Source organism: Gopherus evgoodei, chromosome 19 (genome assembly GCF_007399415.2).
Source record: "Gopherus evgoodei ecotype Sinaloan lineage chromosome 19, rGopEvg1_v1.p, whole genome shotgun sequence".
NCBI lineage: Eukaryota > Metazoa > Chordata > Testudines > Testudinidae > Gopherus > Gopherus evgoodei.
Genome location: NC_044340.1, coordinates 12,048,962 through 12,075,427, shown reverse-complemented (window position 1 = coordinate 12,075,427; position 26,466 = coordinate 12,048,962). Strand labels below are relative to the sequence as shown.

General features: G+C 48.9%; 1 protein-coding gene across 2 annotated transcripts in view; it reads right to left on the bottom strand.

Annotated features, from left to right (window-relative positions):
- Nucleotides 1-25,819, bottom strand: part of JAM3 (junctional adhesion molecule 3) — a 43,570-nt gene extending 17,751 nt beyond the window's left edge. Inside the window, exon 1 of one of the 2 annotated variants that reach the window (XM_030538451.1) lies at nucleotides 25,751-25,819. In XM_030538451.1, coding sequence (XP_030394311.1) covers nucleotides 25,751-25,796 — 46 coding nt within the window. In that variant the 5' untranslated portion in view covers nucleotides 25,797-25,819. Of the gene's footprint in view, nucleotides 1-3,312; nucleotides 3,353-25,750 lie in introns of those variants that run through there. The other variant, XM_030538452.1, reaches the window with a different exon arrangement.
- Nucleotides 25,820-26,466: the final 647 nt, after the last annotated feature.

The following is a 26,466-nucleotide window of genomic DNA, read 5'->3' as shown; positions in this document are numbered from 1 at the left end:
ATTGGGTTCCCCATCAGGAGATTGGAGATGGATGGGATGGGAGCAGAGCCCGAGAGAGCGAGAGGACCGTGAGAGAGAGCAAGAGCCCGAGGATAAGCTGCAGGAGAAGCAGCAGCAGCGTGGACTGATGATGGTGGAGCAGAGAAACATAGGGGGCTGCCCAGGGGTCAGTGGGGAAACACGCCTGCAGGGGCGAGACCCTGGGACAGAGAGAACTGTGGTGGTGCAGCCCCAGATGCTGAGGGACTGTGGAACCTGGGTGAAGTTCCCTGGGGTGAATCCCCTCACCCTGCCTATGGCCCAGATCCCTGTGCAGACCCAGGAGGCGTCGGGCTGGCTGGTAGTTGGGGTTCTCCAGGATATCGGCTGGGAGGCCCTGTTGGGGGGTGACTGTCTCCCCATGGGACAGGATCCAGGCCCTGCTCCTGTAACGGCCGAGGGTTTGAATTCAAATCCAGGGAACCAATTGGCTAGGATGGAAATGGTCAGTGAAAATGCAAATAACCTGGCTGGCAGGGGGCAGGGGCTGCTGGGCTCAGGATACCTGCCTACCTATAACCAGCCCCCTGGGGCTGAGTGGGAGGGAGAGATGCTCCCCGCCCCCCTGCACACTGGAGAGGGGGCTCACGCTGGCTCTGATGCTGTGACCAGAGCAGAGAGCTCGCTGCCTGCCTCCACTGGGACAGCAAGGGCAGCGCTGAGCACGGGGGGAGCTGAGACCCCAGCTGAGTGGGGGGACACCCGGGCAGGGCAGGTCAGCTGCCAAACAGGTTTGCCTGGTCCAGACATGCTGCTGGGAAGTGATTACACAGCAGGGAGGCAGCTACCAGGGACAGGGCTCAGGGGGGCTGTGACCCCAGGCCCAGCCAGCGAGAGGGAGCAGGTCCCACTCCCTGCCCCAGCTGCTGAATCCCAGACCGAGCTGCAGAGGGATCTCTCCTTGGAGAAGCTGAGGGAACTTGCTGGCCACAGCGCTGCAAACCCCCTTGGGGAAGGCTGCAGGGACAGAGTCCTGCAGGAGGAGGGATACCTGTACCGGGAATGGGCTCCCCAAGGGGAAGTAGAACTGGGGGGAATCGGGAGACGGCTGGTGGTGCCCCAGGAATCCACAGGGTTCTTCCCTTTTGAGCTGCTGGATGGGAGGAGAGTGAGGGGACCCCTGAACCTGAAGAGGGAGGATTGGATGAAGAAGGGGGAAGACCCCCGGGGGGATCTTTTCCCGGAGGTGGGAGCCAATCTCCCCATCAGGTGTTCCCCGTTCAGAGTCACTGGGAAAGCAGCCCAGAACCTGGAGAGAGAGGTCAGGGACATGCTGGCTTTAGATGGGATCCAGCCATTTTACAGCCCATGGGCCTCACCCGTGGGGCTGATCCCCAAGCGAGACAGGATGATCTGGTTTTATGGGGGCTATCAGAAGCTTAAAGCCATCACAGTGTCCGATGCTGACCCCATGCCTAGGCCTGGGGAGATTCTAGACAAGCTGAGAGGGATGGAGAACTTGGCCCTGGCAGACACTGATAACATGTGCATCTTTAGCCAGACCTGGGAGGAACAGGTGTCCCAGGTGAAGAGGGGGCTGGGCTGCCTCAAGGAGGTGGGACTGACGGTAAAAGCTGGAAAGTGCAAGGGGGGACGGCAGAGGTGTTGTGTCTGGGCCACAAAGTGGGAAGCGGCTGCCCAAGCCCAGAGCTGGCAAAGGCCAAGATGGGGGCTCTTAACCAAGGGAGCCCGAATCACAGACCAGAGTGCTGGGAAAAGACCCAATCCCAGCTTGAAGCCCAGGGGTATTGGGGTGGCAAAGGGTGTGGGCTGCATAAACCTTCCCACATGCGGCCTGCAAGTGCCATCAAGCACACCCGACCTAAGGGAGGGCGTAAGACTGGACTGTCCTGGTGTAACTCACACCAAGGAATGGGAGAGATGCTGGGGCATCCATGGGAACCTTGGTGGGTTCGAACTTCCCCAGGTCACTGGCTGGAGTGACCTCGCTCAGTTCGGTCTCGAAGGGGGGAGAGATGTGACGAACTGGGAAAGTTCTTAATGTTTTCTCTGAATACTGTATTGGTGCCTCAGTGTCCCCATGGCAGTTCTTAAGTATCTGGCAGAGCAATGGCCAGTGCACCTAAATGCCTGACACTCTGTCTCCTAGCAACTGATGGCCTGGGCCCCTCCTCTGCAAAGGTGCCAGCTGAAGGTGTTGGAGACAAAGGAATCAGGTGACCTCCTGGCCCGGGAAAAGGGCTAAGCAGAGAGGAGGGGCTGAGGGAGGGGTTGTAAGTCTGGAGCTGGCTGGGGTCGAGGGTGGAGGGCAGACCTGAGGGTCTGGCTCACTGCCCCCCAGAATGGACCCGGCCGAGGGGTCCGGTTCGCTGTATCTACAAGCTCTGTTTTAGACCCTGTTCCTGTCATCGAATAAACCTCTGTTTTACTGGCTGGCTGAGAGTCACGTCTGACTGCAAAGTGGGGGTGCAGAACCCGGTGGCTTCCCCAGGACCCCGCTGGGGTGGACTCGCTGTGGGAAACGCATGGAGGGGCAGAGGATGCTGAATGCTCCAAGGAGAGACCCAGGAGGTGAAGCTGTGTGAGCTTCTTGCCCTGAACAAGTCTGCTCCAAAGGAGAGGAGGCTCCCCAAAGTCCTGACTGGCTTGGTGGGGAGCAGTTCCAGAGCATCGCCCGGTGACTCCGTGACAGCCCACTTGTCTGGTGGGGGAGAGTTGGCAGAGAAGGGAAAGCAGCATTGACTAGTGGACAGGGGAAGGGAACAAGACTTTGGAGAGCTGCTCTCTGTTCCATAAAATCATGAGTGGTGTGAAGAAAGTGAATAAGAAAAACTGATTTACTTGTTCCCATAATATAAAAACTAAGGGCCACTAAATGAAATTAATGGGCAGTATCTTTAAAACAAATAAAGGGAATTCTTCACACAGTGCACAGTCAATCTGTGGAACTCCTTGCCTGAGGAGGTTGTGAAGGCTAGGACTATAACAGGGTTTAGAAGAGAAATGGATAAATTCATGGAGGTAAAGTCCATTAATGGCTATTAGCCAGGATGGGTAAGGAATGGTGTCCCTAGCCTCTGTCTGTTAGAAGGTGGAGATGGATGGCAGGAGAGAGATCAGTTCATCGTTACCCGTTAGATTCACTCCTTCTGGGACACCTGGCATTGGTCACTGTCGGCAGACAGGATATTGGGGGGGATGGTCTGACCCAGTGTGGCGTTCTTATGTTCCTAGCTGATCTTGAGTGAATAATTTATGGCCTAATTTTCAAAGGAATTTGACTTTCTGCACCTCTAAAAATCAGGCCCTTACCTTCTCTATGCTTCAGTTTTTCCATCCGAAAAACAGGGATAATGATACTCAGTCACCTTTGTAAAAGGCTTTGGGATCTATAGATAGAAAGTGCTAAATAAGTGCAAAGTAATCCAAAGGCAAGGACATAATTATATGGATCCAAAGATCTTTGATACTTTTGCCTTTCCCAGAAGTTCTAAGGAACTCAAGCATGGACAGAGCTGGGTTTATTAAAGGAAGTCAAAGCATCCCATTGGAACCTTATCCTTGCGCTACATCCAGAATAGCCATTTCTCCCACATGGTGTCGGTTGCGCAGTTCTCAAGAGCCCTGCTTTTCACAACCTGATTGTGGCTTTCGGTTACACCTGCAGCATTATCGATGCACTAGGAACGTGGGGTGTTCTGTCTCCCTCTCCCAGCTGGTCCACATCAGAGGTTTGTGAGCCTGCTACTGCTTCCTTACGCTGGAATTCTGAATGAGCTCAAGAGAGTTAGGTGCTAGCTCCCTTCAGAGTTAGAGAGAGACAGTGGCCAGATTTACAAAGGCGCAGACTTGTGCCTACTGGGTTTACAAGTGACTTAGGCACCTAGCACCTAATGTCTTCAATTGGATTTTGGTGCCAAACTCACTCAGGCACCCAGTGGGAGGTTTTAAAACCTATCAGCCTCTTTAGGTGCTTACAGACTTTCATCAATTAGGCCTTTGGTGCCTAACTCCTGTAGGCTCCTCTGAGAATCTCATCCTCAGTCCATTAGCTCCTTTGTGCTTTTAGCACTGAAGATCTAAGATTCAAATCCTATTGCTGGCCCAGGTGGGGTCATTGATACATTCACTGTGGCATCCATGTGGCAGGCGCACAGCTGCTCTAAGAGTTAGCTGGAAAAGGGCCCAGGGCCAGGGCTCTGTCAGCTCTTGGCCGAGGACACAGTCAAGACTGGCTCTGGGGTAGGCTGGGGAACAATGAAGATGTGTAGGCAAAGATTAACAAACAAAAGCCTCTCAGTGTTTATGTCCAAATTAAGCAACAGTCTGGACCTGGGGCCTGGTCTGTGTGGGAGCCGATAACAGTTATAAAAGGCTCTCCTCCCACGGGCAGCCAAGTGGCACTGGAAAACACTCCAACCAGCCATAAATCCTCTGTGCTGTCACAGATGCCTACGCTGGGAGGCTTTTATTTTTACCAGCTACATAAAACACCGCCACTTATTTTAGATGCACATTTGTGCTGCTTGTTTAAAAAGGAAGCCAAGTCCCCGACAGACTCCTACGAACAAAAGAGACATGTTGGCACAGGCAGGAAACACGAAGAGTAATTAACAAGAGGGATGGCAAATGGAATGGTGCAGAGAGATCTAACGGGCTTTCCCCACATGCTGTGATGCTTTTTCCCCCATCCTCCTCCCTACCTTTCTGCTGCCTTTCCTCTAATTCTCCATGTGATTTGTGCTGTTCTACAAGCACTCTCTCTCTACTGGCTTAGGAGTCGTGCTTTCCTTCTGTAGCCAGTGATCATATGTCAGCAGTTTATTATTACTGAACATTTGCATTACAGTGGCGCATAGACACAAGGCTGTACAAACATAATGTAAGTGGTAGTACCCATCCCAAAGAGTCTACACTCTAGAATTGTCCCAGGATTGCCTACTAAAAGCAAGGAAAGACAGCCTGGTCCAAGAGGATTCTACCCTGAGCTCTGCTGCAGGGCTTGGGGCAAGATATTTCACCTCTTTGTGACTCCCCTTACCCATCTCTAAAATGGTGATGATACTGGCCCACCTTTGGGATCCTTAAATGACAAGTGCTATAGGAGCACTAAAGATAATTACTAGTAACCGGCAAATGATCAAAGCGAGGAGCCTACACTCCTGTGACTGTGTTCTACTCCAGTTACCTGCATTTCATTATCTTGGAAATTGTACACATGTCAATACATTAGCTGGAGTTTCCTGTAGCATGAAAGCAGTCTGCTGCACTCTGACTGCCTTAAAGAGCAGAACAAATGTATTCACCAGTCAATAAGAAACTAGATACATTTTTTTTTTTAAAGAAGCCAATTTCTGGCAGGCTACTTTATTTATTTAAATTTAGGTCACTTGATAAGGTAGCCAGAAATCCAATTGGCCAGCACAAACTTATTTGGTATGTATATAAAGCAATAAAGCTAACCACCGCAAGGGGACACCAAAAGCACCTCTGTTCCATGGGCACGGAACCTCCTTACTGTGACAAGTCCATAACATCCTCTGACTTCCTGGATGCCAGGCAGAATTTCACGCAGGCAGCAGAGAGAGAGCGCAGATCCGCCTCCTTCAGAAGTGCAGGCCCCTGCCGCTGAGCTAGCTGTTTGGGGCCTATGACACCAAGGGGTGCAGCAGTTACTCTATCTAGCAGAGAGCAGTGGTGCACATACACATGACATTATTCTAAGAGGCGTTATGGGGACAACACTCAGGGCAGCCTGTCTCTGAAAGAAAGGAAGCGGTTGGGAGCAGGGGTTAAGTTAATACCCTCGACTCCCAGTCACAAATACATTTCCCTGTAGGTCCCATATACTTGGCTGTTTCAGTGCTTAATAGCAGCGGGGCTTCTCCCCTGCCTGTCTTTTTCTGGGCTTGTCCAAATGCAGCGTGACTGAAAACCGTCTGTGTTCTCAGATCTGCACATTGCATAGCAGGGCCTGGGAGAGCTTTACGAGATCAGGAACAGACAGACATCAAAGAAGGGAAAATTCCTTGGTTTTTTTTGTTTTTTTTTAGAGCGGCCCCCTACACACACACCAGCCCTCCAGCCAATACAATGCAAACATCCCTGTGTTAATAATGGAACATTCGATTGATAGGTTGTTCAGAGCAGGGACGCACTTCATCTTGATTACATGTACAGCAACAGGCATGTTGTCACTACTAAACAAATAAGGACTTTGATCATGCAACCAACTCCATGCAGTGGCCCCTGCGGCCCCATGTGGAGCTCACTGCAGGATCGGGGCCTACATTTGCAATTTTAAAAAATCCACCCAAACTCATCAACAAATGCAAGAGTTCCAGTTTTCATTCATCAGTAACGCAACAAGTGCTCGTTGCTAAGCAGGCCCCAGAAATGAATGTTAATATGTAAAGTATGTGAAACCTTAAACCTGTAAGTTTTCTGGTTTAAATCTGCACCTTGAAGACCTTTCGTGTATTTTGTGCAGAGAAAGCCTATTAACAAACAACCCGCACGCCCGGCCTGCTCTGACGGGGAGATTTACTGTTCTACCTCAATCAGACAGCAAAACAGCCCACACGCCCGCACAATGGAGAAACAGCTCACTGGAGAGGTGTAGTGGGTTACATACCCATCTACCGCAGGCTCCTGTCTGAGCACCCTGTCAGCTTTCAACATGTTTATGCACACAACAGAGCTCTGCTGTTAACCCCACACAGAGACACACAGACTTGCCAAAGGTCACACCCGGAGTCTGTGGGAGAGCAGAGAATTGAACGTGGCTCTCCTGCATCCCACCACAGGCAGGTCAAGCACCACAGAGGGGTCAGGCCTTTCTTCAATGGACTGCAAGCTCTGCAGGGTAGGCGCTGTCTTCTCATTGTGCGTTCGCACAGCCCTCGGCACCATAGGGCTCAGAGTGGGACTGCTAGGTGCTGCTGCAGTACCTACAATAAACCACCACCATCTTCAAGGGAAGACTGAGTGAGTCAGTTGCCCAAGTAAGTGAGGGATGACGTTTGCCTGGGGAGAACGTTCAAGCCACACAGGAGGCACCCGAGGACCAGCATCCAGGGAACTTTTGGGTTCCAAAATTCCTATTCCCTTCCTGCAAAGGGCACATCGCCCAGGATGTGTTTATTTCCCACACAACAAGCAGGGAGGAGGGAGCACAGAATACGTTGAATAGTGGATATGTCTCATGGGTGACTGCTTGGATGAGTTAGGGGGTCTCTCTCATCATTGACCTCAAGGATCAACCTGCCCGCCCCCCTTCCCCCACAACAGTTCTAGGTTCGCAACATCACAGCAGCTCCTGGAAAATCAGACACTGGGCCTGTTGCACCACTGCATAACTCAGAAGAGAGGCAGACAGATGAGCAAGCTTCCATTTATGTGCAAACTGAGTCTTTGGCAATGACCAGAAAGGAAAGAAGGAAATGAAAACAGGTCACTTGTCTGGGAATTTGATAAGACAGTCCTATTCTATTGACCACTGTTCTTAATGCTCCAATTAGCAAACAGACACAGAAATATCAGATCTTAGAAATGCTCTGGCTCCCAACCAATACTGCTTGAGATTTTCAAAGCTATCTAAAGAATTTCAACAACTATCTTACATTATTAAAATTAGTAGCGAGAGGTGTCCAAGTCCCCTAGACCACTCTCTGACTCTCAAGCACCGTGGTCTTCTACAGTAACTTTCCCTAGACAGTCATAGCACTTTGCAATCATTAGTTAAGCCTCAAACACACATGATGCAGTACGTAGGTACTACACCAATCTTACCAATGAAGAAACCAAAGCACAGAGAGCTACAGGTACTCAATGAAGGTGAGACAGCAATTCAGTGGCAGAGCCGCAAATCTACATTTGAGAGTCCTGTGCTCTAATTACTTGGCAAGCTGCCTTGAGCAGAATGGACGGAGGCCAGGAAGAGGAAGGGTGAAAGGGGACAGAAATGGGAATATTGAAAAGTGAGGATTTGAAGGTAGTGCCTTGGAATGAGGAGTCAATACACGTCTCTGTTTCCGCTGGCGTTCCACTATCCAGCCCTGGGGAAGCTGCCATCATCACATAGGGCACTGTCTGTAACTTGCAGAAATAAAGTGTCTGCCCTTCTCCTCCCAACAGCGATATGATACCAATATCGGGGTTAGTGGGAGGGAGTAGGCAGATGGCAGTGACAAGAGGCCAGCAGGATGCCCTGATATCATCCCCAACAATGGCCTTTCCCCAGTCCAAGCCCTTCCTCCCAGACTGCTCCTCAGCAATGGCCTTTTGCATTCTCTCTTTGGACCTGGCAAGCAGCTGCACGTATGGCAGAGAAAGCTCCAGATGAGAGCCAGGGACAGCCCCACAGTTCAGTGACACCTGCCAGGAATTCAGGGCGAGGAGGGGAAGGGGATAACGAACTTATTTTCATTTTTATTGGTGAGAGTTTTGCTTGGAGTTTGGGGAGAACCCAACACACTAGAGCAAACTAAGTCCCCACCACCCCGTCACCCAATATGGGTCAAGTTTCAGGTTAGGATCAGATCCTAAATCAAGGCAAAGATATTGCCCAAGGAGGGCCATGCCGCTCTGGGCCACGCTTCGCACCCTCAGCAGCATCCTGCAAGTTAGGAGTTTATCTGCACAAGGTGTGGCAAAAAAACACACAAACCCCCAAACTCGATCTTGCAAGGTGGGATGCTAGTGTCTCCCTGACTCAGGCCCTGGAGGAGAAAGAACATCACCAGCTGCCTGTAGCTCCAAGAATAGAAAGAAGCAGATACACTCCCAGCACTGGCCTTTGCAGTATTCATGGATATCGGGCTGAGTGCCAAGCTGCAATACAGCGACTCTGGGACCTTTAACCTATAATCTCCTACTCCTTCCTCTGACTCTAATCTCCCAAGTGCTTAGTTCTTCTCCATCATGTAACTTGACCAACACAACGTAAGCAGCACTTCGGAGTGGGCCTATGAGGGAGTCAGTATATCATCTTCCTGTGGGAAAAACAGGCGTTGGGAAAAGGCCAACAATCAGCAAAGCCAACAGCCCAAAGGGGGTGGGGAGAGAGGGCTGGAAATGGCTTCCCTTTTAGAACCACCTCTCCAGACTTTACAGGACCATTTCTTTATCCCTCTGTGTGCTTTTAGGCAACTGTCCAGCTAACAAATGCACAGGAACATTTACGAATGAACTTTGCAAGTGACAGATTGCAGGTACTGAGGGAGTGTTAACATCTGCCAACAAGCTCACCACTAAGAGCCTGCCAAGTGTTACTGGAATCGTTTCACATTGGTGAGCTCCGGCCGCCTTCCCTACTGCAGCTTTGAGGCCGTGCTGTGTGTCTGCCAGAGCAAAGGGGACAGATCCAAGAGAAGGGTAGGAAGCTGCATGGAAAAATGCAAGTTAGCAGAAATTCTCCTGGAGGGAGTCATAATTCACCGTAACAATCTGACTGAATTTGCCAGCCTAAAACCAGCCCTGGTGCAAGCCCCAGACCTTCAGGAGCTACCTCCCGCTACGCCAGGGCTGAATTTGGCCTCTTGACTCAGGAACAGAATCAGGAACTAGGGAGGTAGAAGCAGCCTGTGAGTAAGACATGAAGGATGCAAAGAACAACACTGGGGCGAGGCTGGTTTAATTATCCTCAGGGAAGGAAAGTATTTTGAACTTCCCTGCATTTGTATAGGAGAAAGTGCCTAGCCCTGTGGGGTTCCGACTTGTGCCTACAGCCCCATAGCGCTCCGGTAAGACTAATAATAATTCTGGCCCTTCCCAGGCTGGATTTCTGCACACTGTCATCAAACATAATATATACACCACATGTGACTCTTGGCATGAAAAAGTTAGAAGATTCTATGCCACGGAGGAGTCAAACTTGCCATTTGGCTGGAAACTAACTTCTCCTAAGTGCCTGGTTTTGTTTTGTTTTTTTTAATTTCTCTTATTGCTATTTTTAGCCAAATATTTTCTTAGCCAAATGCTACCCTGTGTGTCCTGGTCAGAGGCACTTTTCCCATGGAGACTCCAGCTGCAGCAGCAGGAGGCTTGCTACGTGCATGGAGGAATTTTATCGGACGTGCGGGTCTTGTGTATCTCAGTGCAGCTTTATTCCACTGCCCTGCCAGGTTCACCAGCACGTCTCTGCAGGGAGGGTATTTGGGATCATCCAAGCCAGCACTCAGCAGTTACACCTAGGCCCTCTAGTCTAAATGGTAGCGCCTAGAAGCCCCAATCAGGACACAGGGCCCCAGTGGGTTAGGCGCAGTTTCATGCCCTTACTGAAAAGACAGTCCCTGCCCCAAAGCTTGGCTACATGGATAGCGTTGCCAGCTCAGTTCACAAGGTGTGAGACGACTGTTCTACCTGCCAGCTCCGCACACGCCACTCGCAATCTAAACATCAAGCTGGGTCCTGTCTACTTCAGGCAGCAACAGCAGGAAGACTGATTCTGCAATCTGAATGCAGCTGACATTGTCAGCAATGTGCAAGGCAGAGGAGAATTCCACTTGCAATCCCACAGCTTGTTTAGCCTGACCCAAAGGCTGTTGACTTCAGGGAGGTTCTGGATCAGACCTTGGGTACGTAAGTCGGCAATTATAAAGATGCTGAACTACTTTGCCTTTTCAAAGCAACATACACAGTAATATTCTCCTGTGACTAATGGGAAACTGAGGCAATAATGAGCTAAAGGCACTTGCCCAAGATCACACAGCAAGTCAGCGGCTGAGCAGGAGGGCAGGTCTCAGAAGTTCCTAGCTCCCAGTTGCAACACAATATTAAGCCACGTAGAAACAGAGAGAGCAGAAATGTAGAATAAAAAGAAGCCATTTTTCCATCTTGCTGGTACAATTGAAGTGGAGTCAGTGGCACTCATGCGCTCTCTCAGTTGAGTCAGTCCAATGCTGAGTCCAGAATCCAGCATTTGCCCTATGCAGCCACTGCAGCCGCAACATCTAACACCTTACTTTTACTAAAGCCTCTTTAAATTCCTTAAGCATGAGGGGCAGCAAATGAAACCCAATTCTGCTTTATTCTCTCTAGGGCAGAAGCTCCCTTTATTTAGCAATCACTGCTAATAGCTCCGTGACTGTCTCATCAGCCAGTACTGAGGGAGCAAGGCTGCAATTGTTTAGAAGTCTGGCACTGCAGAACAAGCTGGGATAATAAGGTCTAAAAGAGAAGATTCCTCATGACAGGCCCACAATAATCTAGTAATCCTAGTTAAGTCCCTGACAATGAAAAGTGCTGAACAACTGTAAGGAAATGAGGCACTAGGGTCCCATTGGACATGGAGGCTCCTGCTGCAGTCCATGCTTCAGGCAGCTATGGGGGAGCCCTGGCTAATGGAGCCGGCTCTGCTCAGCCACAGAACAGCTCCCTAGATAATGCAAATGTGGAACCTGCTGAGAAGGTAAAGGGGGAATTTACATTGGAATATTGATGGCCTAGTTTTTCCATGACTTACTACTGCATACAGAGCCTGCGTTACTCACTATGCTCAGTATGAAACTATTAGCAGGCCCAGGCCCTTAGAGAGCAACCCAGTAGGTATCCCTTTCTCATGCATCCATCAGTGATGTGGCATCTGGACATGGCTCTCCACATTAAGGTGGGATTGCCTGCTTGGGATCCCCGCCGCTCACAAACTGAGTCTTCGAGGCTATAAGGCACACAGGGCCTGTTCCCTGCAGGTAGCCCCATGAGCGCACACTTTATGGGATGGCGTCCTTCTTGTCCAACACTCCAGGGACTGACTCAGGGGCCTCCAGAGCTGCTACAGCTTAAGCTAAAGGTCTCCAGTGGGGGCTGCACCAGACTCCTGTCCCCCGTGCATCAGGCACAGAAGGTGCTACGTAACACACTGGCCAAATACACTGATTCTCCAGCTGAAACACTGTTTAAAGTCCAGCTCAAAACCAAAAACACTGCTGGACCAAGAACCTTGGGGTGCTCTCCATCAGCCCCGGGCAGCCTAAACGCTAAATTTTTCATTCACAACACACACCCAAATGGCATGGCAGTGCATATATCACAGTCACTAATGGAAAGAGAGCCTCAGCCAAGATTGGTTAAAGAGACTGGTGATTTTGGGAGCCTCTGTACGTGGGAAGCCCAGCTAGAGACCCCTGAAAGGGGCCTGTCAGAAAGTGATGAGCTCCACCCTCTGGAAAGGCCCTTTGAGGTGCCTCAAATGGGGCATCCAACGTTATGACTCACTTCTGAAAACCATGGCCCCAGTTTCTTTCTGCAGATTCCAGATCAATTTGCTCCATTTACAGTTGAAAAGATTATTTTCTAACTGCCAAGGCCAGACTGCAGCCCAGGACCTGATAACCCACGGGGGGTCCTTTCCACCTCCAGCATCCGCACCTGCAAAAAAATCTCTGCAACCTGAGCATTGCTGCTGAGCCATAAGGAAAACAAGCACTCAGCTTGCTCGTCCATCACCGCATTGGCTCTATGCTGGTAAAGAACAGCAGATCTGACGCAGATTCAAGCACAGAGCAGCAGCTGTGAATGCTGCCACAGGTACTTTGGCTTTTAACTGAAAATTATTATGTTTGGTTATGTGTATTGTGGTAGCTTCAGAATGTCGTGGACCAGATCCCCATCATGTGAGGTGCTGTACAAACAGAACAAAAAGATGGTCCCTGCCCCAATGCTATTGCTGCAAATTGAGGGATATACGGGGGAATTGAACTCAGGACTGAGGGGAAGAAAACGGGGGAGGGAAGAGGGAAAGGAGCAGGGATATTGCAATAGTAGGATTAAGTAATAAAAGATATTGCACCACATCAGGAGAGTGAGGCTGACTGACATATGTGAGAAGCAGGACACCCCTCTCTCCGAAGTGAGTGAGCATGAACCAGGAACTGAAAAGCTCTTGGTAGACATTCAAGCAGCTGCAGCCATTACGTTTTTGTCACTCAACCACAAGAAGTTTCCAACAATGCTCACTCCAAGTAATTTCACAGTATTACAGCCAGAGAGGCATCCGCTTGCATTAGCATAGCCCTTTCCAGAGCTGTGTGATGCAGGTGGAGCTACTGCACGGGGGCTCAATCCAGTTTGTCACCTTTTGGTACCGCGCACTGCGTACATGCTCCAAAGAGCCATCCATCTGGAGTAAGTGTGCGTGAAGGAGACTAAGCCTTTGCACCTGCTTGGTGAGTGGTTCAGATCTCTAATGCAGATGTGGCCAATCAGCAATGGAACAGCCATGCTGCCTCTGGGACAAATACTGTCCCCACTCATTCCAGTCAACCCTCAACCCACACACTTCAATCTATACCTGCTCCCGGTATGTATGTTATGTCCAGTTACTAATGTGCAACTGACAGTACTATCCACATCACTTGTAGCTTTAGCTCTACGTCTTCTGTACCTGGTAGAGTTATTTGTCATCAAGGTAAACCCTAATAAACTGAATGGGTGTAAATGCCCTTGTGTGAACTTAGCCATCAGCCCCAGCCTGCTATTCTGGCCACCAGCTGCAAAAATGAGGCTATTCCCGAGCACAGACAAGGCCTGAGAGGAAAAAGGAGTGTTTAAAAGGGTGTCTGGGCCAGCAGTTGGATTACTGGGAACCCCTGTAATTCATGTGAACAGTAACTCCCGCTGATGAGTGGGCAGGCCCTCCCATTCACTGCTGGCTAACAGCCAGTAACAGCCGCATGTTATTTCCAGGAGGGGGCCCCAGGGTCGTGCCATGGACACAACCCCATAAATGCACACTGGAACATGAATGGAGTGCCCTGTGCCCCGTAAAACGCCCACATACTCCCATGCCCCGGAGATGCCAGCTCAAATGCCAGAACAGCTGTCAGGGCTGGGTCACAAAGCACAGTCAGTTCTGTACTGGAAGAGGGGGGCAGTGGGGTGGTTTAGAAGCCGTTCCCAGTGAACAGAAACAAGACTTCAAAGGTCTTATCCTCCCCTGAGTGGGAGGGAAGTTTATTAAATCATGCAGTGCAGCGGGGCAAAGACAGCTGTCCTCTGGCCAGGCTGATCAGAGATTCACTATGGAGAAAGTCAGTAGCTGATTTCACACCTGGCTCCGACGCTGGCCTACACAACGCTAACTCAGCGGGCAGAGCTACAATGCCCCCTTATTCCAGCAAGACACTTAAGCACATGCTTTACTTTAAGGACATTTAGCCCCACTGATTTCAGTGAGACCATTTTATACTTAGAGGGAGGCATGTGCCCTTGCACCCTGCTGAGCTGGGCACATTGTGGCAGTATGTGCTGTCCTTGTTCTGTGATTAAACAGAGCAACCAGCATTCAGGGCTGTCAAAACAAGACCCTTTCACCAGCAACAAAGGGCAGGCTTGCAAAGGCTCAGAGGACAGTTACGCACCCACCGCCATCCAAGAAGGGGGCTCACTACCGCCTATGGCTTGGGAAGTCTCCCCTCTAAAATAATCTGATTGCTGGTTCAGATGACATGCTCGCCCATGACTGTGGGTCTCCTGGACAAGCATGCAGCTTCACTTTTAGAAAGCTGCAGGTTCATTTTGGATTCCCCAGGACAGCGTGGCTACTTGGACCAGCCTTTTCCAGGTCTGCACGGGTCTACCTTTTTGAGTTGTGCTTGTGAAGAACTGTCAGGCTTGGAGGCGTTGTAGCTCTGGCCTCTCGATTTTTTTTTTTAATTTGGTCAATTAGGTTCAGAGAAAGTTGAACTGATTTCATTAAACAATATGGGTACAGTGTCCTTTGACAACAACACCATCCCAGCTGCCATCCTTTATTGGTTGGCCCATAGAAGAGTGTGAGGTTGCAATGTTTGCTCTGCAGCAACCACATACAATGGGACGAACCCTGCTCTCTGTTTACACCAGTCTAAATCCGGAGTGACTTCACTAGCTTCAGTGGAGTTACTCCAGATTTAGGCCAGTGTCACCTGAGAACAGAGCCTAGCCTACTATTCCTAGGCACGGGCTGTGATTCATACCAAGAGGTCTCAAGCCCAGGTCGCCAACAGGTGTCAGAGGGTCACAGAGACCCTCCTGTTCTACTTCTCAGCAGTAAGGATGTCCCATCTAGATCCAAGTTAGATGGGGCGGGGAGGAAGGCAAGGGTCCTAGTATGGGAAGTAAACCAGAAAAAACACTTTATTTGCATGGGTGTTGTGCTGGGTACTTAACTCTCAATCGGAGTGCTATAGTATAACAAAAGACCCCTTGTCAACCTTAATAGTTCCTTGCTTAATATGCAAGCCAAACTGCAACTGAGAGAGAAAAAAATTCTCTCTGGTTTCTTTTAAAACCAAACTCTTTCTCTCTCTGCTTAAAAGCCCTAGCAGAGAAAAAGAAAATAATATTCCTACTGGCTTCTGGATTCTTGTCTTTCCACACCACTGCCACTCATGTCAGAACTCTCCTACTCAGATCTGAACCTTAGAGTTCAGAACATGAAAAGCTAGCATGAGACCTCCAAAGCTTAATTACCAGCTTAGATCTGATATCACTGCCACCAATCAGGAATTTTAGGGCCTGATAAAACTTCCCAGGGGACCCCAAGACCCAGCTTCCTTGAGTCTCACCACAAAGGGAAATAACCCACTTCCCTTCTCCCTCTTCCCCTCCAGGTGTTCCCTCCCTGGGTTCCTGGAGAGATATACAGATTCAAGCTCCGTGAATCTAAACAAAGGGATTCCACCCTCCCTGCTTCAAGTCCTTGAAACACAAGTACCGAGAGATCTAACCTCTCTCCCCACTCACCCAGAGGGTATGCAAAGTCAGGCTTAGTAAATCTAACACAAAGAGATTTTCCCCCTCCCTTCGTTTCTTAGCCTTAACCAGTGAAAAACACTCAAACAGGTCTTAAAAAGAAAGCTTTACATAAAAAGAAAGAAAGAAAAAGGACATAAAATGGTCTCTGTATTAAGGTGACAATATACAGGGTCAATTGCTTAAAAGAAAAAAATGAATAAACAGCCTTATCCAAAAAGAATACAATTTAACACATTCCAGCAACTATACACATGTAAATACAAAAAAACAATATAAACCTATTGTCTTACTATCCTTGTACTTACAACTTGGAAACAGAAGATTAAAAAGCCTGGAGATAGAAAAATCACTCTTAGAGCCGAGAGGATCACCGAACCAAGACAAAGAACAAAGAACTCACATCCAAAACTTCCCTCCAACCAGATTTGAAAAAGTCTTGTTTCCTGATTGGTCCTCTGGTCAGGTGTTGTTTGTTACCCCTTTCCAGGTGAAAGAGACATTAACCCTTAGCTACCTGTTTATGACAGGGAAAAACTGAGAACTCCTGATTGATGGTGCATTAGGAACAGGTGGGGTTGTTTAGTGGTTAACAAATGGCACTGGAGAATCAGGATCCATAGCTCCCTTCCCCTCTTGCTTTGGCTAAGTCACTTATGCTTTCCCAGAGCTGTGTATTACACCCTTCCTTTATGTGGTTGTGAGTGCTTAATGTTAGGCACCTCAATAAACATGACCTGATTTTGAAAAGTGCTGAGTACCCAAAAGACCCAGTGAAGTCAATGAGAGCTGCAGGTGCTCAGAGTAATGCACTGGTATGTGTGTATCACAGGTCCCGCTCTGGTGCAATCTGCAGATGATATGACTTACAGCTACATAGCGTTGGCTCCTTACCTCAAGCACTTGCAACTTACGCGTTTAGCTCTGGAGGTCAGTTCCTGGTGGCTCTGCGGTCACTCAGCACCTCTGAAAAGCAGCCCACTCATTTACGTGCCCAAATGCAGATGTAGGAGCCCAACTTTAGGCAGCCAAGTTTGAATATTCTGATCTTAACCTCTCTCCCTTCGTGCAAGTGGGAATACTACCAACCCCACTGGGATGCAGTAATTTATCTACGTTTGCAGTGTTGTGAATTCCTCACCTACAGGATGCTATTGAGGCAAAGTGCCGCTATTGTTGCAACAAAAAGGAAGTAAACCCAAGAATTGTGTGTGGCACAAAATAAACAGTATCACAGGACTGCTGCAAACAGTGACCTGCTGAAAAAATAAAAAACTAAACAAACACCACTGGGAGGAAGAAATGTTTATCTTAGAGCTTTTGCAGGGCTTAGTATGAAAAAAAATGGAGGTTAACACAATGATTGGAAAATATATAAAAAAGAGCAACTGACAAGATCCTTCGAAGGGATAAAATAAATCTCAGAAGAGTGGCGTATGCTATTGGGCTTCACAGCCTCACTCGAGTCGTTAACTGTAAACTCTGAAAAGGTTCCTCTGCCAGAAATGTTTCAAGAAGAGCGTTTGCAGCCAAAGCCCCTCTGGAAAAGTCCATTTGCTGCGTGCCGCACAAGCAGGGTGCAGTGCCATTAACGGATGGCGGGGACATGAGAGCGAAGACTTGGCAGTTGGCTCATGGAGACCTCCCCTTCCACTACTGTTACTTGGCTGCTGCGAAGGCCACCATATCTACCTACCTTAAGGATCCCCCCGAGTCTCTGTGGCAGCCCATTAGGCCCAATCCTGCAAATACTTAGGTGCAGGTGTAGATTTCATTACATGATGTGTTCCAGTGGGGTTTGGACTGTAAGATCCTCAAGGACTGTCTCTCTGTTCTGTGTTTGTACAGTCCCTAGCATCCTGAGATTCTGCTCCATGACTAAGGCCCCTATATACTACTGTATTACAACAACAGGGAAAGGGCCTTTATTTTCCAGGGATTGATAACCTGGCTATGATATTCTCCACCCATCCCACCCACCAGTGCTGATCTTGGTCTAAAAGAACAGAGTCTTTTACAGCTTAGCTGTCTGTTTGCCCAAGGGATCTGTTTGCATTTCTGTTGTAGACAAGTAAAGATTTATCATCATTGTGCTAAAGATGGATGAGCAAACTGTGTGCCTCGGTTTTAACCATGCCTTTGCAAAACTGGTCTAGTATTTTAAACAAAACCTGCTCAGCCAATTCTAAATTACAGGTTTGCAGGGGCAGGAAGTGCAAAGAATGCACTAATGTCTATACATAGTTTGGAGGAGCAGTACGTGGTGTAGGTACACATGTATGCAAACATCATTTGAACTGATCATATTACATTTTAGTTTGGCATTATATAGTTTTAAAAGTTAGCATTATGTTATTCCAAAATACAGACTAGATTACTTTTGCACTGCAAAGTGGAGGAGTTTGTTTCTTTGTTTTTAAATACACACACAAATGATTAAGGCGCCAATCCTGCAACTGGCTATGCTTGAGTGCACCCCACAGACAGCACAAAGTCTCATTGAAGTCAAATCCGTGTGGCCGCTGGGATCTGCTCACATGGAGCAGTAGCAGGATCGGGGCCTCAATAAGAAATTGTAGCCACTTTTATAAAACATATTTAAAGATGCATGTCTGTAGTAATGTCACAGTTGGAACAGGTCGATAGAACAGGGGAAAGAGGGTTAGGTTTCAGGAGGGACCTAATTCAGTCTGACCTCTGAAGCTCAGCAACGCAAGCTGGTGCCCACGCTGCTACCAAACATGCAAAGGCCTCTTGGCATGTAACCCTGGCCTCTCTAAAAATCTCTTTCCTACAACTCTGCCTGTCTGTCTGCCCCATCACTTATTACTAATGAAGTAACAATCGTGTCATATTTTGGAGATCTAGCATATGGTGTGCTGTCTATTTAGCAACCTCTGAGTATTTTCAGATCAAACTCCTCTAGTTTAGCTCATTAGACCCCTGTAGAGACACTGGCAAAAGTGACTGGTGGTTTTCAGTGCCTCCATTTTTGAAGGCCCAAACTAAGACAGTTTTAAGGGAGCTGATTTTCACACAGTGCTGAAATTCGGCCCTCTGAAAACCAGGTCTCTTTCGCAGCATATAAAAGTGGACATCTAAGAACTGAAGCCCACAAAATCACTAGCCACTTTCAAACACTGGCTGTTTATGCAATGGATCTGAATTGTTCCAAACATTTATTAGGGCTGGGATTTTCCAAGGAGGCTATTGGAGTTAGGAACAAAAGTCCCATTGGATTTCAATGGGAACTAAATGCCCAGCTTTCTCAGGCTCCTTTGAAAATCTCACCCTAGGTGAATAATACACATTTTAAAATGTGTCATTGCAGATCTACTTGAAATAAGACTGAATCAACTGTTCTGAGCAGTTACCCTTTCACACATACACAGCAGAGGTCCGACAAATCCCTGAAGGAGCACAGAACTCAGTATTAAAGCTAGAAGAGTCTTTAAATGGACCAGCTGTACCTAAATAATGTATGAGGTCTCTATGCTCCTGGTGATCTTACATTTGTGTTCTAATAATCAGGCACACTGATAGGATAAGACTAGAGAAAGAGAATTCCCTTCTCACTGCAATCCCTGGGATTAATGAGTTAAAAAAAACAACCACCACCACCCACAGGGCGACCCTGAACATTATCTGAATGCAATTTAATGTTATCTACCACATCCATTATTGCTTCAAAACCTTTATTTCCTCTTCAACTTGTAACCTGCTCTCCATAGCACTTTGCAATATCCTGCATGAAGGACACTACGCAAGCCAATCAATTCTATTATCGTCACCTATGAAGCAACTTACACAGCACAAGGTAACTCAGATTAAAATTTCAAATTTACGCTGAGGGCCCGTGGGTCAAGTCTAACAGTTAGATTTCAGCTGTAGGGAACTGTGTAGATCCTCGTTTGCTCTTATAAAACCTGCACCTATATCTGTTGCCAGCAAAATTCAGGAGATTTTGTTCCAGTCAATTGTCAAGTTTGAACAGGGACTCCTCCTGTTTCAACCCTAATGAAATGTACATTGAAGACCCAAAAGCTGTGGGAAAGCAACTTAGACCAGGTGCTTTAGAAGCTGGTAGAGCAACCTCTCCAGAGCTCACACTCATCACGCTGCCCAGCTGTTTCTAAAGATTTCAGGCTCTATTATGCAGCTGTCTTAATGTTTTCACACTACCAAGCTATGTGCTAGACAGCTGTACTTTATCAGTAGAACTACACAAAGCTTCCTTACAGCATGAAAATCAAAGGAAGAGACTGCAAAAGAAGAGGTGATAACAGAACTTCGGCAGACAATTCTCTTGCAGAAAACATCTTTAATACTACCTCCCCCATAGTTTATCCCTGGAGGACGCCTGCTTGACCTCCATTTATCTAAAATGAGAAAGAGAACTTTGCCAGGATCTGACTATCCTAAAGGCCAACATAGCAACAGCTCAGAGAGCTACTAGCTGCCCCATGCCAAATGGACACAGACAAACAATAATCTGCCATTGTTAAATCACTGGAAAAGAATGCATTGTCAAATAATTGAACTCCAAGACAGCCCCTTCTCACTCCAACTAACTGGAGGGGGGGGGGAGCATCATGTGCACATGGGAGTTTACCTAGATCAAAGAGTGTGAAGGAAACCAAGACCTTGGAGGTTTGCAAAGCCAGACGCCCAATTTCCAGTTAGAGAGTCTGGATAGTGTAGTCCAACAGGCACTTCTTGTCCTGAGCAGAACTATAGTTAGAACTACAACTGAAGGGTAGGCGAAACACAGCAGGTGAAATTCAGCCATATGTCCTGCTTAACTACAATTTAGACCATCAAATGGTGCTTAGGTTCTGGGCAGACTCTGCAAAGGAGTGCCCGTCACCTGATGATGTGTGCCCGTACTGCTACACGACACACATTACTGATGTTTATTGGTTTCCTTTTGTCTTTGAGCAAAACACAATGCCCCCAATGAAGTGCGTGGCCTTTATCAACAGAGAAGTAGATGGCAGGGCTTATCTACCTGTTGACAGAGGAAACAGATTGGAAATGTAATTACACTCATTAATTTTATATCTTTAATTCATCTGTTTTTATATGCTGCAATTTCAAAACAAGCCCCCAAGCACTAGTAAAACGATGATGCAAAGAAAGCAGTTATTTTATCCTGTCGAGAGGAGGGTTTGCACCAAATGCTCGTGTTTTGCATACAGGGAGTTAGGCCTCCTGGGATCCTGAACACAGCACATAGTGCTCTCTGGAAATTCTCCCCCGCCTGGATTCTGCTTTATAAAAAGTTCACACACTTTCCTGGAATCATCAGGGTTTGATGCAATCAGCTGTGAAGCATTAGCTCTAAATATACGAGGGGGAGGTCAGTTCTGTCTCACTGCACACACCAATCCCGCCACCCCCATTCTAACTGTCAAGAATGCCAAAGCAGAGAACACAACTTGTAAGAATAAAACTCTCCCCCACACCCACCCACTACCACCCCCAAAAAATAAACCACCTCTCTACCAATCCAAATGAGCTTCAGGAAAAACAGGAGCTAGCTATCAGGGCTCCCCAACATTCTATCTTTTGGCGTGAGCAAAGAGAAGGGGCATACTGGCAGGAAATTAAGGAATCCTAGCTACCCACATGTAAAGCAGCTACTGTCCTTGTTTGCTAAACTGGGGCTGCAAAAGAACATTCTGCTTTGTACATTTGCTTAGGTGATTGCTGGCCATTCAAGTCATACACACGGTTCAAAACCCAAGCACACCAAGGGATAAAACTAAAAAAAGTTATGGTTAGTCCAAGAGACACAAAATTCAACCTCCACAGGGGAAGTAAACTAGTCCGTAAAGACAGCCCAAGTTCACAGCTAGGTCATTATCGCTCAGCAGCTTTCTCTCTTTGCACAATAAGCACATTTTCCTCCTTCAGCCCACTTGTGCTTAAGGAATAAAATAATCATCAGAAGCATTTAGAGCAAGAGGGAATTTGCTAGTATCACTTTCTCTGTCAACAGCTGTAAAGTGGATGTGCATGAAACTTGCAGCCCCTTCTGTTACACTTTGGTGGTGATGCCAACATATTCCTCGCTCGACTGGCAGTACCAAACTCTTCCAACGATTTTTTTTTAACCTGTCATTAAGCAGCCACTTTTGCTCCAGCTCACTGAGCTGTTTCTCCTGGTTTTTAATTACCTGTTGAAAATAGAGCAACACTGGGACTACTTGCAGTCAGAAAATCCTTACACGCAACTCACACACCAGTTTAGCACTGGAGCTAAAAACACCGCCTTGAAGAAGCCATTTTTGGCACCAACAGCTGACTCAGCACTTGTTTGCTTCTGGAACAGGTGGACTGTATATTAAACAAAAATCAGGAGACTTTTACCATATAGTTTACAAATATAAGTATTTGTAGAATCAAATATATTAGTGAACAAACAAACTTAACCCAAGTCAAAATAAGTCGAGTCAAATATCAATTGATTACAATAAAGCATCCATACATATATTTTCATGTTAGATGAGTAGAAGTCCAACCTCTGGGTCCAAATGCCTCAGAATTTTCAGAGAGTTGCGGGGGGGGGGGGGGGTCATTCAAAATCCAAACTTGGATCTGAATTCCAGAAAAGGTTGTTATAAACCATGGACTATTCAAACTCTAGCTAGAGGCCTGTCTATATTAGCTGTTTGCAGCATTGTAGTCCCAGGATATGAGCGAGCAGATCTGACAAAGAACACTGTGCAGCTCGAAAGCTTGTCTCTTCCAGCAACAGAAGTTGGTCCATTAAGATATTACCTTACCCGCCTTGTCTCTATATTAGAAAAGTTTATACTAGTTTAGCAAATCCGATGTAGCTGTATCGCACTGATGTAAAACAGGGCTTGCATCAACACAACTTACTCCACTGGTGTAGTTGCATTAGTGCACATTTCCCTAATGTAGACAGGCTCTTCAGATTTTCTACAGTGCCCATAACTGTAGTATTATTATTTATTCGGATTATGGTAGCACTTCAAGGCCACAATGGAGATCAAGGCTCCTCTGTGCTAGGTGCTGTACATACACAGAGTAAGAGGCAGCCCCTGCCCCAAAAAGCTCACAGACTACTGGTGTACACTTAAAAATTAGATCGACCAAGCTACATCGCTCAGAGCTGTGACAAATTTCATGCCCTAAGCAACTAAGTTAAATCGACCTAACCTCCAGCATAGATGCGTCTAGGTCGACGAAAGTATGCTTCCAACAACCTAGCTACCGCCTCTCGGAAGGGTGGATTAACTTCATCCAAGGAAAAACCCTTTCTGTTGATGTACACAACAGCTACACTCCGGTGCTCCAGGGCACAGCTGCAGCGCCATAGCTGTGCCACTGTGGTGTAGACATCATCTAAACCTGGCTGCGAGTACCCAAATGCTCCAAATGTGAGTTTTGCAGCCTGGGACCTCGGCATGTTTGTAGAAGGTCATTTTAGCAACCAGCCAGGTGTCCAAGCCACTGCCAATTACTGGGGTGGACTATCAATTATTCTGGTTGTTGTATTTAGCCATTTAGTAGGCCTTTGCAGAAACTTAGCATAACTAAGACGTGGCGGGGGGGAAGGGAGGGCGCTTTAGCTATCACAAGAAATGGGCTTGACACTCCCTGATATGCTAGGGTAAGCATCTGTGAAAAACAGGAAGTCTGGATATATTTCCAAACTGCTGTTCTAGGGAAATATGACTCCCAGACTGACTGCTTGCTTAACAATTATTTTTTTAAATAATATATTTTTGTAACACCTGCTTTTTGCCTAATGACTGATTCTGTTTGGTCAGCCATGTAACATTTTCTTGCTTGACATGTCTCGTAACTTTTCAGGTATAAGAGGGGAAACTGTGGGTTTGGGTCAAGTGGATCACCTCGTGGCCTCCAGCCACAGACGAAAGGTTGGCCACCGGAAACCTGCGACTGAGTCCCCTGAATATCGCTCCAAACTCCTGAGGGGTAATTATCTGCTTAGGGTGTTCTATAACCTATTGTGTTTGAGACTAAACAAAGCAGTGACTTTGAGTAAAGAAAGGTATTCCAATGGGAATACTGGAGACTAATTCAGTGTCTGGCTTTAAAGTGAAAGCACATGGTTTAGGTTTGTTTTTGTCAGCCACAGAGCAGACGGAAGTGCTGCATCTCCCTTGGTTTGTCCTGATACCGCCTTGCATAGATTAAAGTTACCAACAGCTTTGGGCTCAGGGGAACCTCGGGTAACATGTTGACAAGTTTTAAGAGTAGAATTTTCCATCCAAATCTCCTCTTCTATTTGGTTTTCAAATACTTAGCTGGCATCGAACGTCCTGAAAGTCTCAGAATCAGCAGCCCCCTTTCGCTGGGGCATCAAGGCCACGGTCAGGCCAAGACTTATGCACTTCCTTAACTTTATGCCTAGTGAGGAATTCTATCAACTTTGACAGGGCTGCAGGCAGCACATAAAATTAAGCATAAGTATGTGTAAGTCTCTTCAGGCTCAGGGCCTATGCGATAGTACCGTAGTAAGAATTCCACACCCACCCACATCCACAAATACTGATTTCTCTTTCAGTGTGCTGTCTGCAGAGAGCAGCGGAGCAGTGTGGGGTTGGGAGGGCACTCAGACACACTGGCTGCCACTCGACCCTGTCCTGCCTTTATTCATAGCCAGACAAGTGAGTCTAAACTCATTCCTGAACTGCATTAGCAAATGTTTCTGTAGTTAAAACTGCCAACATTCATGTGGGGCCCCCTAAACAACAGGGGCCTGTGCCCTGGATTGAATAGGCTCTACTGTCCCGCCTGCCTGCCTGCCTGCAGAGGCTGCACATTCCTGACACCCTCTGGGACGAGGGCTGACTGAGATATAGATATTCTTAAAACCATTCTGATTCCAAGGCCACAGACACCGACGCTCCCTATCGCCCTTCCCCGGTCCCTGCAGGCCGGGGTATCTCTCAACGCAGCCCTCCTGACAGCAACCCCTGAGGGTGCCTGCAAGCCCCTCCCTGGCCCCCAACGCAGAGTGGCATAGACTGAGGTGGGGAGTCCCTGGCCCCTCTGAACCTAGAAATGGGGGTGCATAGGGAGTGCTACACACAGACAGCCTCTAGAGAGAGCGCTCTGCCCAGGGGGCTGCTCAATTGGCTCCCAGCCCAGCCAGGGACCCAAGCCCAAGTTAAGCCTCTTGCCCGAGGACCCCCTCCCCTGCTACCCCATGCACTGAGGGGCAGCTGGTTCCCTGTCCCCAGAAACCCCATGCACCTGGGCGCAGTGAGGGACCCGCTCTCCAAGTTAAGCCTCTTGCCTGAGGACCCCTTCCCCTGCTACCCCATGCACTGAGGGGCAGCTGGTCCCCTCTCCCCAGAGACCCCACGCACCTGGGCGCAGTCAGTTGCCCCCTTCCCTGCCTTCCTCATGCACCAGGGCATGGCGAGTCCCCCCGCTCTGCTACCCCATGCAGCAGTGATCAGCCAGTCCTTCCCTGCCCTACCCTCCTCATGCACCGGGACATGGCAGGTTCCCCGGCCCTGCGCAGCAGGGGACAGCCAGTCCTCCCCTTCCCTGCCCTCCTCATACACTTGGGCACAGCAGGTCTCCCCCCCACTACACCATGCCACAGGGGGCAGCTAGTCCTTCCCTGCCTTGCTCATGCACTGGGGCACGGCAAGTTCCCCCCCCACCCCGCTACCCCGTGCAGCAGGGGGCAGTCAGTCCCTCCTCCCCTGTCCTCCTCATGCACTGGGGCATGACAAGTCCCCCTGCCCCACTACTCCATGCCGCAGGGGGCAGTCAATCCCCCCTTCCTTCCATCCTCATGCACCGGGGCATGGCAGGTCCCCTGCCCCACTACCCCGTGCAGCGGGGGGGCAGTCAGTCCCCCCTTCCCTGCTCATGCACCAGGGCACGGCAGGTCCCCTCTCCTCTGCTCCCCCGTGCAGCGGGGCGCGACCGCTCCCCCGCCCCGGGGCATTATCATCTCCCAGACTCGGCGTCTCTCTGCCACTCCCCGGCCAGCACTCACCCAGCATCGGCAGCAGCAGGAGCAGCGTCCGCCGCCTGAGCGCCATGATGGGATGTGCAGAGCCCCTGCTGGCTGCCGGGGCCGGAGATTGCGCACTCCCGGGCTGGACGGGTCCCAGCACGGGAGGGGGGGCGGTGAAGAGGAGGGAGGGAAGGATGCTGCTCAGGCCTCGGCTGCCAGGGCAACAGTATCTAGGAGACAGGGGATGCCGGAGCTTCGTTGTCGGGGCAACGGTATCCGGAACACCACTCGGTCGGAGCCTGGGTATCCGGCGAGCTCCATCTGGGTTACGGGAGAGGCCGGAAGTTGCTTACCATGGCAACACAAAAATGGAAGATAAGAGCAGAACAGCATTACAGCCATTCTGCTCAGACCCGCGGTCCGGCTCCAGGCCCCAGCGCGCCAAGCAGGGTCGCTCTGCCGGTCGCCGGGAGGGCGGCAGGCGGCTCGGGTGGCCCTCCCGCAGCCGTCCCTGCGGAGGGTCCGCTGGTCCCGCGGGACCGGCGAGCGGCAGAGCGACCCCGGTGGCAGGCCGCCGTGCTTGGGGCGGCGAAATGGCTAGAGCCGGCCTGCCTGTGACAGTGGCCAATGCCAGGTGTCCCACAGGGAAAGAACAGACCAGATAGTGCCAGGTGCCCCAGGGGGAATGAACAGACCAGGTACTGCCAGGTGCCCCAGAGGGAATGACAGACCAGGTATTGCCAGGTGCCCCAGGG